General features: G+C 31.6%; 1 protein-coding gene and 1 long non-coding RNA gene across 3 annotated transcripts; one reads left to right on the forward strand and one right to left on the reverse strand.

The window, feature by feature from the left end:
• Window positions 1–8,283: 8,283 nt before the first annotated feature.
• LOC114748822 (transcription factor BHLH089-like) lies at window positions 8,284–11,949 on the forward strand. 2 transcript variants are annotated; one of them, XM_028937277.1, is made up of 6 exons: window positions 8,284–8,842; window positions 9,045–9,242; window positions 9,426–9,491; window positions 9,707–9,775; window positions 9,897–9,971; window positions 11,777–11,949. In XM_028937277.1, exons 1-6 carry the CDS (start codon window positions 8,516–8,518, stop codon window positions 11,846–11,848), a joined length of 807 nt encoding a protein of 268 aa, XP_028793110.1. In that variant the 5' UTR covers window positions 8,284–8,515; the 3' UTR covers window positions 11,849–11,949. The 2 variants fall into 2 exon arrangements, with proteins under 2 accessions (XP_028793110.1, XP_028793111.1); XM_028937278.1 differs by lacking the exon at window positions 11,777–11,949 and adding an exon at window positions 10,454–10,902.
• LOC114748824 (uncharacterized) lies at window positions 10,943–12,448 on the reverse strand. The gene is made up of 2 exons (XR_003740508.1): window positions 12,292–12,448; window positions 10,943–11,277 (listed from the first exon to the last, which is right to left on the reverse strand). It is a non-coding gene; the product is annotated as an uncharacterized LOC114748824 (long non-coding RNA).
• Between the last annotated feature and the right edge of the window lie 36 nt (window positions 12,449–12,484).

The following is a 12,484-nucleotide window of genomic DNA, read 5'->3' on the forward strand; positions in this document are numbered from 1 at the left end:
ATAATATTTTGTACAAACCATCTTTTCTTTGTGTAACTTACCTTTCTTTATATGTAACTAATCTTTCCAAGTGTAATCAATCATCTTAGGGACCATTTGCCAATTGAATTTGTAATGAGGGATTTATCCCTGATTTTCTCTTAAAATATTATTCAGATCTTATTAATTAAATATATTTGGATTCTATAATATCATATTTGACTCATTTTTAAAATTTCAAGAATCTGGTTAATCGATTGATGATGATATAAAATCTAATTTGTAGCGTAACAATTATCCTTCACCGGCGGATAGGAGGCTTTCAAGTGGGGAACCGAATACTCGGAGAAAGGAGGGGGGGCCGGGGGCAAAAGCCAAGAAAATTTTGTTCATTGTTATTCGACATGATAGCCCAGTTCATCATCTTTCTTTTGAGAGTCCCTTCTTGTCTTCAATAATATTATTACATTCGCCTAACGCATTTACTGCTTTCATAAACGTTCCAACCCCACACAATTCTTTAATACATTTATATATTAAGAAAAAAAAATGATAAAAATCCTGTTGAATTTCAAAAAAATAAATAGGTCATGTTAACTATTCTTGTAATGATTCTAACTACCCTTATAATTGTTTGAACAAGTCAAAATCTATTAAAATTACCTATTTATTATTTTGAAATTCAATAGATATTTTTCTGTCATTCTTCTGTATATATAAATGTGTATCAGCTTATCATTCTGTGAAACATACTACCTCTAGTCCTTAATATAAGAGCTAATTGACTAATTTGAGTAAATTAAAAAAATAATTAAGTTAGTTACTTATAATAAATAAATGTTATTTTTCCTAAAATACCTTTCTTGATTAAGTGTATTAACTAGAACTATTATTATTACAAGGATTGTCTTGAAAAAAAATGGACAAATATAAGAAACAAAGTGAATTGGAGTCTTGTATTTAAAATCAAAATAAAAATCAAACTAGTTCTTATATTAAGGACCGAATGTAGTATATAACTAAAGCGATATATGTAATGCTTACCTCCATAAAAATCTTATTCCACCTTTTCTTCTATGACCTTTCCTTGATTTTCGGCTATGCTCGGTGTGTGCGCATATATATATATATAGACACATATTACCTCCGGTGTTTAATATAACACTAGTTGATTAATTTGAGTGAATTAAGAAAACTAGTTAACTTAATTATTTGTAATAAATAGGTATTATTTTTTCTAAAATATCCTTACTAATCAAGTGTATTAATTAGAACTACTGTTATTACAATGATTACATTGAAAAAAATAGATAAATAAGGAAGACAAAGTGAATTGAAGTTTTATATTTAGAACTAAAATAAAAGTCAAAAGAGCTTTTATATTAAGAATCAGAGGTAGTACATATATAGGTGATACGAACTTTAGTCCTTCAAGTTTATCTTCATTTTGGTTTTGGTTTTGGTTTTGGTTTTTCAAATTTCAAACTACAAGTTTTGGTCCATCAAGTTTCTTTTTATTTATAACATTAGTTCCTAAAATTTAATAAAAACTTGAACCATTTTATCTTCTGAGAACTAAAACTTATAGTTTAAAACCCGAATACTCTTGGCCTAGTGGTGACTGGCTAGGCCACAAGTGAGGCGAGTCTCTGCTCTTTAAGGGCGGGGGTTCGAATCCTCACTTGTTAAAAAGGGTACCGGGGAGGGCTTTACTTGTCGCCCGGCCCGAATCCGGACTAGTTGATCGCTCGGGTACAACTGGCCCAAAGAGGTTAGGGCCCAGAAAAGGCGCGGTTGGATACCGGATGGTTTATATAAAAAAAAAAAACTTATAGTTTAAAATTTGAGAGATGAAAATCAAAATGAAGATAAATTTGAATGATTAAATATTATATTAACCATATTGTAGTTCGTACACCGATGTGAGAATCATATGGTAGAAGCTTTTCAGCCACGGGACGAGTAGAAGTGTTTCTATCAAAATGGATAGATGTTAATAGTATCTGACATTGGAAGCCGAAGAAAAAATCAGTGTCACGCGAAAATGACACAAAATGGGAGTTTTCCAATCAAATCTCTCTGCCATTTGAGGTAATGTAGCACGTGGCATGCTCCTAACTAGCTGCCTGTAAATTCAACGTGATTTGTCATCCACATGTTACAACCATACGCAACATCATTGAAACGTGCCCAAATATAACGGTGGAACTTGCTTTGCACGAATTTTAAAATAAGTGGCTACTTATAAATAACATGATTCATTATAAATTTACTTTGCATTAAGAAGCCTTTTGCTTATCATTTTCACCTTTAGATGAAACAACAACGAGGAGTCATATCTAATTAGATGAGATTAATTACATTATACTATCATATTCTATTAACAATTAAATATTTAAATAAATTGTTAATTAAAAGATTCTACTCAGTAATTTAATCGAGTGTTATATTCAGCCATTCATTATCTCTTTTCATAGAACTGCATATTGCTTGGTATATATATATATTTTTACTGGTGCATCTAATGATTTTCTTTGTACGTGCATGAATTATCTGAAACGATTTAATTTTACTCCAGCTCTTGCTCGCATATATGTTCAAAATTTTCATACTCTTCTTTCTACCGTTCTTTTTCACGTGGTAAGTTAGAATGAGAAACGTAAGTTCCGAATCCGTGAAATTCCCTCTTCATATTTTATCTCTAAAGCATACTACTTGAAAAGAATACATATATGTGTGTTATTTGAGAGGAACTAAGCGAGAAAGTAAGTGGGTATGGGCAATAAAGAGAGTGATGAAACATAGAGGAGGAATAATAATGGAGATAGTTATGTAAATTAAAGAGGAAAAAAGGAAGGTAGCTTTCTGGGCATCATAGATGCCCAAGCCTAACTATATTTGATGAAGAAAATGGACACAAGATTATGGCCTTTCATGCCTGTCAGTCTGGCAACTGTTTCTTTCGCTTTAAATTAGGTCGCTCGCCAACCCCACCAACTCCAATATCCCTTCACTCTAATAAATAATATTGTTTTCGGTTCTTAATATAAGAATTAATTTAATTTTTGAATTAATCATAACTATAAGAACTCAATTTATTTTATCTTTTATATTTATTTATTTTTTAAAGTAGTCCTTATAGTAGCTGCACATATTAAATATTCTATCAAATGATAGTTTTAGCTAATACACATGATTAACAAGGATATTCTAGAAAAGAAAATACCAATTTATTAGAAATAACCAACTCAACTAATTTTATTAATCTCCTCAAATTAGTCAATTAAGTTTTATATTAAAAACTAGATGTAGTATTATTATTATGGAAAGATTTTGAAATTGTAGAAGTTCGTTTCTCGTATTTATTTGCTGTTATTAGTTTGTTTCTGGAGTATGTAGGGGCATAAATTAATTAATGGGTAAAAATACAGGATAATGAAATAATTAAAGGGGGATTTTGATAAAAAAATTATATTTTTAATAAGATCGAATATTTTAACAAGAGAATTGAACTTTTTATTTATAAGCTAAAGTATATATTTGGTCCTTTAACTTTATACAAAATTTTAATTTAGTTCCTTAACTTTAAAAAACATATATTTGGTCCTTTAACCCTAAAATCATTAGGCTTTAATGATGATTTTTTTGTAACAATCATGGATGTTTTGAAAACTAAACTTAATATGTTAGCATTTGAGAATATTTTATCAACATTTAAGATCTTAATGTCATCATTTTTTGAAAAAATTTTAGGATTAAAGGACTAAAAGTATATTTTTTTAAAGTTAAGGGATCAAATTGAAACCTTGTACAAAATTAAAGGACCAGATATATACTTTAGCCTTATTTATATTATTGAATTTATTTAAAATAATTTTGAATTTGAATTTTCGATCATGAATTTTTTTGATCGCTCTTTTTCCCCAATGAGTTTTTTTTTTTTTTGGGGACAGTTAGTGTTTTCCTTTGTTTGCAGAAGATTGTCATATGGCTTTCTTTTGATCGCTCTTTTTTTCAATCCCGTCAACATTTTATATATCCATATACATCTCACGTACACGTTACGACTTGATACCGAAAATGATCTCAATATCTAATGGCAAGAATTTTGATCAGAAAATCGAGTGGTTTGGATCATTGATTATTGATAATTGATGGTTTTCTATGATGCATATATTTTTGGGCCAAAGTTATGAGGCATAATTGATTTATTAAGTACAATATTCCAAATACTTCGTGTTAAAAAAAGAATCGAACAAAATAATGTTAGGATGGAATTAATAGGAAAAAAGAGAAAACTACCTGGAAGTGTATTTAATAATAAAAAAATTAGAGGGGAGTTAAAATTCTAAATTTGTTATCCGCATTTGATGCTGTTTTTTTAAAATTATTTTTGGTTGCATTGTGCAAGCTTCTGATGTGAGAAGGAAAAGTAAGAAAATGAACTAGAAAGGATAACAATTCAAAATATTCAAGCAAATTTAAACATCATAACGGTGTTGTTCTCTTGTCTTATTCATGGGATAGAGAAAAAGAATATTTTCTTTGTCCTTAGCATAAGTTATTTCATTAGATTTATTATAAGAGTGTACAAATTTACTTTTAATTTATTACTATTTAGACTATTATTTTATTAAAAATATATATGTATTAAATAAGAGAAAAGTTGAAAAGTCATTAAATTTTAAGATAAAATCAATGATATTTAAGATTTTCTTTTTTATTTTTAATGGAATTTGTTAGAAGTGCCATAGGGATAAAATTAAAAGGAAAATTGTCGAAATACTTATTAAATTACACACGCTACTAACAAATAATGTCGCTAATAACTTTGTAGTTTATAAGAAATTTTACAAGCAAAATTCAATCTTACATCTAACCTTATATCATGTTAATGTTTGCCTTTTAATTAAAAAAAAGAGTAAAATACACTTATCACCCTTCTATTTTATCTCAATTACAGCAACTTCTAATCTATTTTTAAAAAATATATAAACCCCCCTTATAATTAAAATGTACTCCTCTGGTCCTATTTATAGGGCAGAAAGAGAAAGTATTTTTTAGTCCTATTTATAGGGCATTGAGAGAAATTTTTTGTATGGATGTATAGTTTTACCCCTCATTTACTATTGTGTTAACTTTGTTTATATGAGGTTTAATATATATTAAATAGGAATAAAGTTGGAAAGTCATTAAATTTTAAATAAGAGTTAATGAAGCTTGAGGTTTTTCTTAGTTTGTGTGAAACATGCTGAAAGTACTTTATAAATAGGATCAAAGGAGTATGTTACATAAATCTTCCTCCTGTATTTGAAATTTCATTTTCATCCATTCAAACCGTTAAATTTGATTTTAAATTATTTTTTAGTCAAAATGTGTCTTTTTAATTTAATAATTATTCAGACATTTATATTTTCTAAAAAATATTTTTTTATAAAATCAAAAAATAATTCTAATACATGTATTTTTAAAATTTCTAATATGTTATAAAATTCTTTTATCTAAATCATAAAATTTTATAATTTTAATATTTTATTTTCAATTGTAAGAACACATTCCAAATACATAATTTTTGTTTATAGTAAAGTTTGAATGATATAAGTTTAAAAGATTTTATAAATTATTTAAATTTATAATTTAGAACTTTTAAAAACATGTTTGGTACGAAAACTTATAAACATATTTAGCCAAGTACATATATTTATTAAAAAAATAATGAAATCTTTTATGTTTATCTTAACTGAATGAAATTCATGAAACTATAAAAATATAATTTAAAAATTTATTAGAATGAGAGGTAAAATAGTAAATAAATATAAATTTTGGTTAAAAATAATATTTTTAGAATCTTTTTATAATATTCCTAATGCTGTTAACTAATTTGATTAAACTATATGTTTTAGAAATAGAGAGGAGACCTCTATAATTAATAGTCAGGGTATCTTATTCTTAAAAAAAGTCATATTCAAATATTATTGGGTTCAATTTTTTTTTTTCCATTTACTAGATTTAAACATTGATCTCATTTGAAACCACTGCTCTGCAGATTAAGCAGTTGATGATAACACCTGGTGTAACTTGTTTTCAATTAAAACTTTGCTTCACAATTGTCCCAACAAAAAAAGAAGAAGAAGACATCATTGATGTCTATCATCAAACGGGACCTTGTAGTATAATACCAGAGACATGGAGAGTGGAAGAAGGAACAATGGCCAAAAAAAAAAAAGGACCGAATCTATTGACGCAAGAAGATAAGATCTGCATGATTTATTCTATTATTTCCCCGATTAAATTGAATATAATTGGATTATTTATCTTAGCGTACTTGAAGCTTGTAGAATTACAGGTTACTGACATAAAACTCAAACTATAAAAAGACTATTTATATATAAAATTGACTTTAATAAGATATTTATTGATGATACAATTTTTTTTTTTGATACAGATGATACAAATATATATCACGTTGCTTTATCAAATACGGCTGACTAACGATGAATGAATTATATGCACAAATTTAAAAGTGTAAGGAGTTTCTACTTTCTACTACATTTTTAATATTAGAAAATTATTTATATGTAACTTAAAACTATACACTCCTCTAATCCTATTTATTGAAAAAAGAAAAAAAAATTTTGGTTCAATATGAAAGACCAAGAAATTTTTTTTATATGAATGAACAACTTTATTTTTAATTTATTATTATGTTGATTTTGTTTTCATAAAGTATAATTTATGCTGTTGTTGAATATTAAATGAGAGTTAGTAAAGTTTAAAATTTTTCTTAATTTGTATAAAACATGTTAAAAATGACTTAAAAATAGAAATAGAAAAATTAAAAAGCATACATCTCACCAGAGGGGACTATTTTGGCAGTGGACCTCATGTAGGGGGTGTTTGGGTAGAAACAAAATCATAATTTTAAAAGTGCTTTTGCTATATATGAAGTAAATATATGAAAGAGTTTGTCTCGATTTGTGAAAACATACTTTTTAAAAGTATTTATTGAGCAATCCAAACACCCCCTCATTCTAAAATTCAAAGCTTGAATTGACCTAAGGTCGTAATCACTCATCGGTCATCAACTTCCTAACCATCGTTTTCCCCAGTGCTTTACCACATATCACCGCTTAAGTCTTTAAGTCTCTCATTAATCATCATTAGCATCTCCTTAATCTCTGGCAAACAAAAATTAGCATCTCCTTAATCAAAACATCATTACTTTTCCCATAACTTTTTCCCCAAATCATTGGATAATCAATGGAACCCCACCGTTGTCTCTTTCCCGCTAAACAATTTGTCCACCGTATTTGTACTTTGGCTCGCTAAACTCTCAAAATAACCCGTCATTTTTTTCGCACTTTCCTTTTGTTTTCTCATAACTTTTTTTTGTAAAATCTAAAAAATTGACCGAGAAAAAAAAATCCAAAATTTATATTCATTTCTACTTTTTACCTTTTTTAATTTCATAAAACTTGCCTGACACTTTTTTTAATTTTTCGTTGCTTTCTTTTATATTTAAATTTAAATGTGTACTATAATTTGTTAGTTAATCATGAAAAGTTTTAATAACTATAAACACAATTAACGTAAATTAAGATAAAAATTATTTTATATATTTATTTCATATTTTGTTATAATTAAAAAATTATTTATAAGTTATTCCAAATGAAAATCCAAGATGATCAGGTTTGGACGTTTGGTTTCATGTGGGCAATCAACGGTTGGGGTTTTCCTCTTGAGTGCCATGGTAGTAGCATCAGACGGCAAGCAATCAGGGGAGTCAAGCTGATGAGAGCATGAAATGCTGGACCTCGAGAAAAAGCTAACTGGAAGGGATCTGGTTTGGGTACTCTTCGAAGATTAGCATCCAGTGTTCATTCTTTGATGAGCGATCTAAACCGTTCAGATTTATTTTTTTTAAATTTTTTTAAAAATTAAAAATATTAAAACCGAATCGCTCACATCGCTCTCTTCCAAATTGCTGATCAGATGAGCGCTCAAATCGATCCGTGGGAGGGACGAATGAAATATAAATACTCCTCCTGTACTTATTATAAGATCCTATTTTACTTTTTATTTGGTTTTAATTATAAAGCTCTAATTCATTTTGTCTCTTATATTTATGTATTTTTTTTCAAGATAATCCTTCTAATAATAATAGTTTTAGCCAATATACTTAATTAGTAAAGATATTTTAGGAATGACAACATTTATTTATTATAAATAACCAACTTAACTTACTTTCTTAATCTCCTCAAATAAATCAATTGGGTCTTATAATTAGGATACGAGGAGTATTAACAAAAGGCGCATCAGCCTCCACTGTCCACGGAGATCAAGCACGAAGAAGACCTTGCAAGTTGCAGCTTCTCTTCTCTCTTTCTTTTTGAATAATTGCATCCTTTTCGTTGTTCTGAAGCTTCTCGAATAGCACAGTTGCTCTTGTAGTTATTCCCCAGCGGTGCTGGGTGGATGTTGACTGTTTGAGTGAAAGTTCATTGGCGGTGCTGTTACGGATCCCGCGGCTATCAATATGATGAACGAGGGTTCATTTGGGAATGGGAACGCTCATACGGCGTCGCATAACTTGGCCGACATCTGGCAGTTCCCGACGAACGGCGGTGCTGGTCTCGGGGAGTCCAGGGGAGGGTTGGGCTTGAGGAGGCCGCAGTTCGGACAAAATTTGGGGCAGTTTGGGGCGTTTACATCGGGTTCGAATCCGAATGGCCCGGGTATTGACCCGAGCTGTTCGGACCAGGAAGGAAACGGGGTCAATAGGAAGAAGCGCGACTCCGAGGATGAATTGGCGAAAGGCGTCTCTACCACCAGCAACGGTGGCATTGGCGATAGCAATGGCGTGGTAATCACTCGTTCGTATGCTCAGTGATCTAGTATATGTGTATGTCTCAAAACCATTGGGAAGTTAATCCAATTAAGTGAGATTAAGCGCTGTTTTATTTGGCAAAAAGTTGACGGTACAAAAAATTAGAACACAGAATATGGATCTGAAGTTATGTTTTTAGAATTAACCTATTTACCAATTCTGAATTTGAATTGAGCAGAATGATGGTGATGGAAAACGGCTTAAAGTATGTGGAAATCGGAATGAGAGCCTTGAAACGAAAGCTGAAACAGAAACCGGCTCAGAAAAGCCAGCGGAGCAAAGTACTCAGCCAGCTTCTGAGCCTCCTAAGCCGGCTTACATCCATGTACGGGCGAGAAGGGGTCAAGCTACTGATAGTCACAGTCTAGCGGAAAGAGTAATTTACCTCTGCTAGAATTGCGTTATTGTTCCGATATTTTCTATTTAGTCCTGATCTTAAAAGAAGTAAATGAAAAATCATACTCTAGTTTTATAACCTTCTGTTACATATTTGTGATAAAGGGATTGGTTGTTTATGGGGTGGTAGACTGACTTGTGCTAGGCATTCTGATTGAAACAGGCGAGGAGGGAAAAGATAAGCGAGAGGATGCAAATTCTTCAGGAGTTGGTTCCTGGTTGTGACAAGGTATGTTTTGGGAACTTTAATGAGTTTTTTTTCTACTCTGCGTTAACCGTGATTCTTTCAATTTGAATAAAATAACTTGAAAGGGAGAAACCGGTGTTTTCATGTGTATTTTTATATCTAGGCTATTGATAACAGAACTGAAAATCACCTGTCACCAACGGTGTTGTTTGCCAACTTCATATGAAATTTTGAAGTAAAATACTTTCTCGATTCAGGTTACTGGGAAAGCGTTGGTCCTCGATGAGATAATAAATTACATTCAGTCGCTACAGCGCCAAGTTGAGGTATAACTCCGTCTTGACTTCTTATCTTAGTTTCTTGGCCCGTGAATTATGATTTTTTTTCCAACAGTTATTTATTGATCGAAATTAAAGTTCTGCCTTGTAATTTGACTGGATGAAACAGTTCTTGTCAATGAAGCTTGAAGCTGTAAATTCAAGTGTGAACCCTGCTGGCATTGAAATTTTTCATCCAAAAGATGTAAGTCGTCTACTAGGTTTTTGGACTACACATTGAATTTTTTACGAAACTTAAATGACTTGAAGGGTTGAAAACTGGTTTTAATTCGTTTGTTTTAAATATTGAGTCCTGATAGACCATTACTATTTCGTTCCTTTAGTTATATGGTGCTGATCTAAAGAAGAGTCAAGAGTCAACAAACTTCCTTTCGTGGACAATATTCATATCATGAACCTTAAGCTTAAAGAATAATATGAAAAGACTTATTAAGCAAGAATGATCTTGCATCCGATGGATTTTGGGTTTGCAGCCTTGGAGGCGTGTTTATTAAGCGCGTAGCAAATAGTGTCTCCTAGGTGTTTTCTAGGAGTGATTAGTTGAGGAACACACCCCCACACACACACATGCATGTTGAATATTACCTCATGATATCTTGATTCTTCGGAAACGTCTATTTAAATACAGTTTGATCAACACACTTGACATGGTAATTGGTTCTCAAGCTCCGCGAGATCAGTTCAGCCGGGGTGCATCACCAGAATGGTTACACATGCAGTTAGGTGGCGGATTTGAAAGAACAACATGATTCAATAAATCCATGAACCTGGTAATAATTACATAAAGATGCAGTATTTCCTTCATCCGCTTAAGACATACTCAAAGCCAGAAGAAAATGGTCATGGCGATTTTGGTCTTTTACAGGGCCTGCTCGAGTTAGTAAACACTAGCATGTCCATTTGCTGCCGTGTTAGAATATTTATTCACTGAATATGTAGCATAGGGAAATATAAGCTTTCTGTGGCAATATTCAGCTCCAACGTATAACGTATTGTTCTTGTAAAAGAAGGCTGCCTCTCCTGATTACATGTCGCTTATTTTGTGCGGCAGTTTCAACATTGGTGTTTGTTTGTGACGCTATGTTGAATAGAGTGACCCAATATGACTTCGTATATTTCTTCTTGATTTTTTAGGATTTTTATAAACGAACTTGGAAAAAATAATTTAAATTGTCAAGTCTAATATACACTGTTCACATGAAAAATGCGAATGACATCCACAGACTCTTAATGGTTGGCCCAAAAGATTTGATATACAATATATAGTACATGATATGATGGCCTCTAGCCTGTAACCAAGTAGCACAGAAGGAAAGAATGCGAGGTTTTTAGCTTACGGAGTGGTAAAGAGAGCTCTAAGCTGCGGCGCCAAAGGAGCTGCCACCCTGGTTAAAGCTATTTCCACTTGACTGAAAGTAAGCAACTGCTGCCCAGATCACTCGCAGTAGCAAAATCCCAGCAAATACTGTACCTCCAAGTGTGCATATCACCTATGATTCGTCCATATGCGCTAATGGTTAAGTCCGTCGTCATACAGGAAAGCAAAGAATACTTCTCAAAGCACATTGAAAAATACTAGAACTAGAGTTTATTAATATATCCTTGCTTATTGATCCTACAGGTCTCATGTTAGAGCTAGCGTTGATTCTTATTCAATGTGCTTTCATCTCTTTTTTGAGCGGTAAATGGATACGTGTTACTAAATTATGTACAGAGTTTAAGTACAAAAATTACAAGCAATTAAGTAGGGCTAGCAACAGTGTCTAAGAGTCTCCTCGCATTGGTGTAATGTACTTTCATCTCTCTGAGACCATATTCCGTTCTGTCCATAAATTGTTTCGATATTCAAAGATATTGAAACCAAGGCTAAAGAGGATGGTAATAAATTAATACTAACCTAACAATAGCCCGCTTAATGTTAAATAGATAGATGCTATTTGCATGCAGCTTTTCTCACACCATTATTTGTTGATTGATTGTGATTCGCAGAGAAAGTCTGAAATTGAGGAGGGCGTGAATATGGACAGGGAGAATCAGGAAAGGGTTTTGATTTCCACTTGATTAATGCTTAATAGGGTGGTTAATCAGTTTCGCCAACAAGCAAAAGCCCGGAGTGAAAACGAATATTATTTCACTACCAACCATTCCATATCTTTGTAGGATCCACCAACTTATGAGTACTTCTGAGTCCCAAAACGGAAACAGTTAATTTGAGTCCAGATTGAAACCCTCTCATTTCCATCCCCTATTTTGACCTTAACCAAACAAACCATTAATCGTTGGTGAAAATAAGATGTGCAAGGAAATACAATGAAGATTCTGCAATTAAAATCTCTATCAAAGACGCAGCCCATTTCTGCATATTTAGGTATATCAAAAAAGAATTGATATGATAAAATAATATAGCAGAGCAATTTCTACGTGAAGTTAAAGAAATAAAAAAAACGGTTTCAAGTAACCATAAACTCTCCATCAGGACATGAATCAGCGATAGAAAACAGTACCTCAAGAAACGCTCTAACAATAGAAAGTGAAGCAAGTAGCAGTGTACCGTCACTGCAAAAGAAACCTGAAATCCCAATCCACATGGAAAGAATTAAGAGAGAAGCAAACAATGGGTTAGGAAAAAAAAAAACTTCAGCTGCATCAACTCTCAGACGGGCAGCAGGCAGCAGAATAAATCAAAGGAACTAAGAC

Source organism: Neltuma alba, unplaced genomic scaffold (assembly GCF_004799145.2).
Source record: "Neltuma alba isolate B1F8T4 unplaced genomic scaffold, ASM479914v2 tig00005827_pilon, whole genome shotgun sequence".
Taxonomy (NCBI): Eukaryota; Viridiplantae; Streptophyta; class Magnoliopsida; order Fabales; family Fabaceae; genus Neltuma; species Neltuma alba.

Excerpts from the sequence above, each read along its gene's own strand:
- LOC114748822 (XM_028937277.1), top strand. The coding sequence starts at position 8,516 with ATGATGAACGAGGGTTCATTTGGGAATGGGAACGCTCATACGGCGTCG. Across the intron at positions 9,492-9,706 it reads TGGTTCCTGGTTGTGACAAG|GTTACTGGGAAAGCGTTGGT; the intron begins GTATGTTTTGGG and ends TTCTCGATTCAG. Across the intron at positions 9,776-9,896 it reads CGCTACAGCGCCAAGTTGAG|TTCTTGTCAATGAAGCTTGA; the intron begins GTATAACTCCGT and ends TGGATGAAACAG.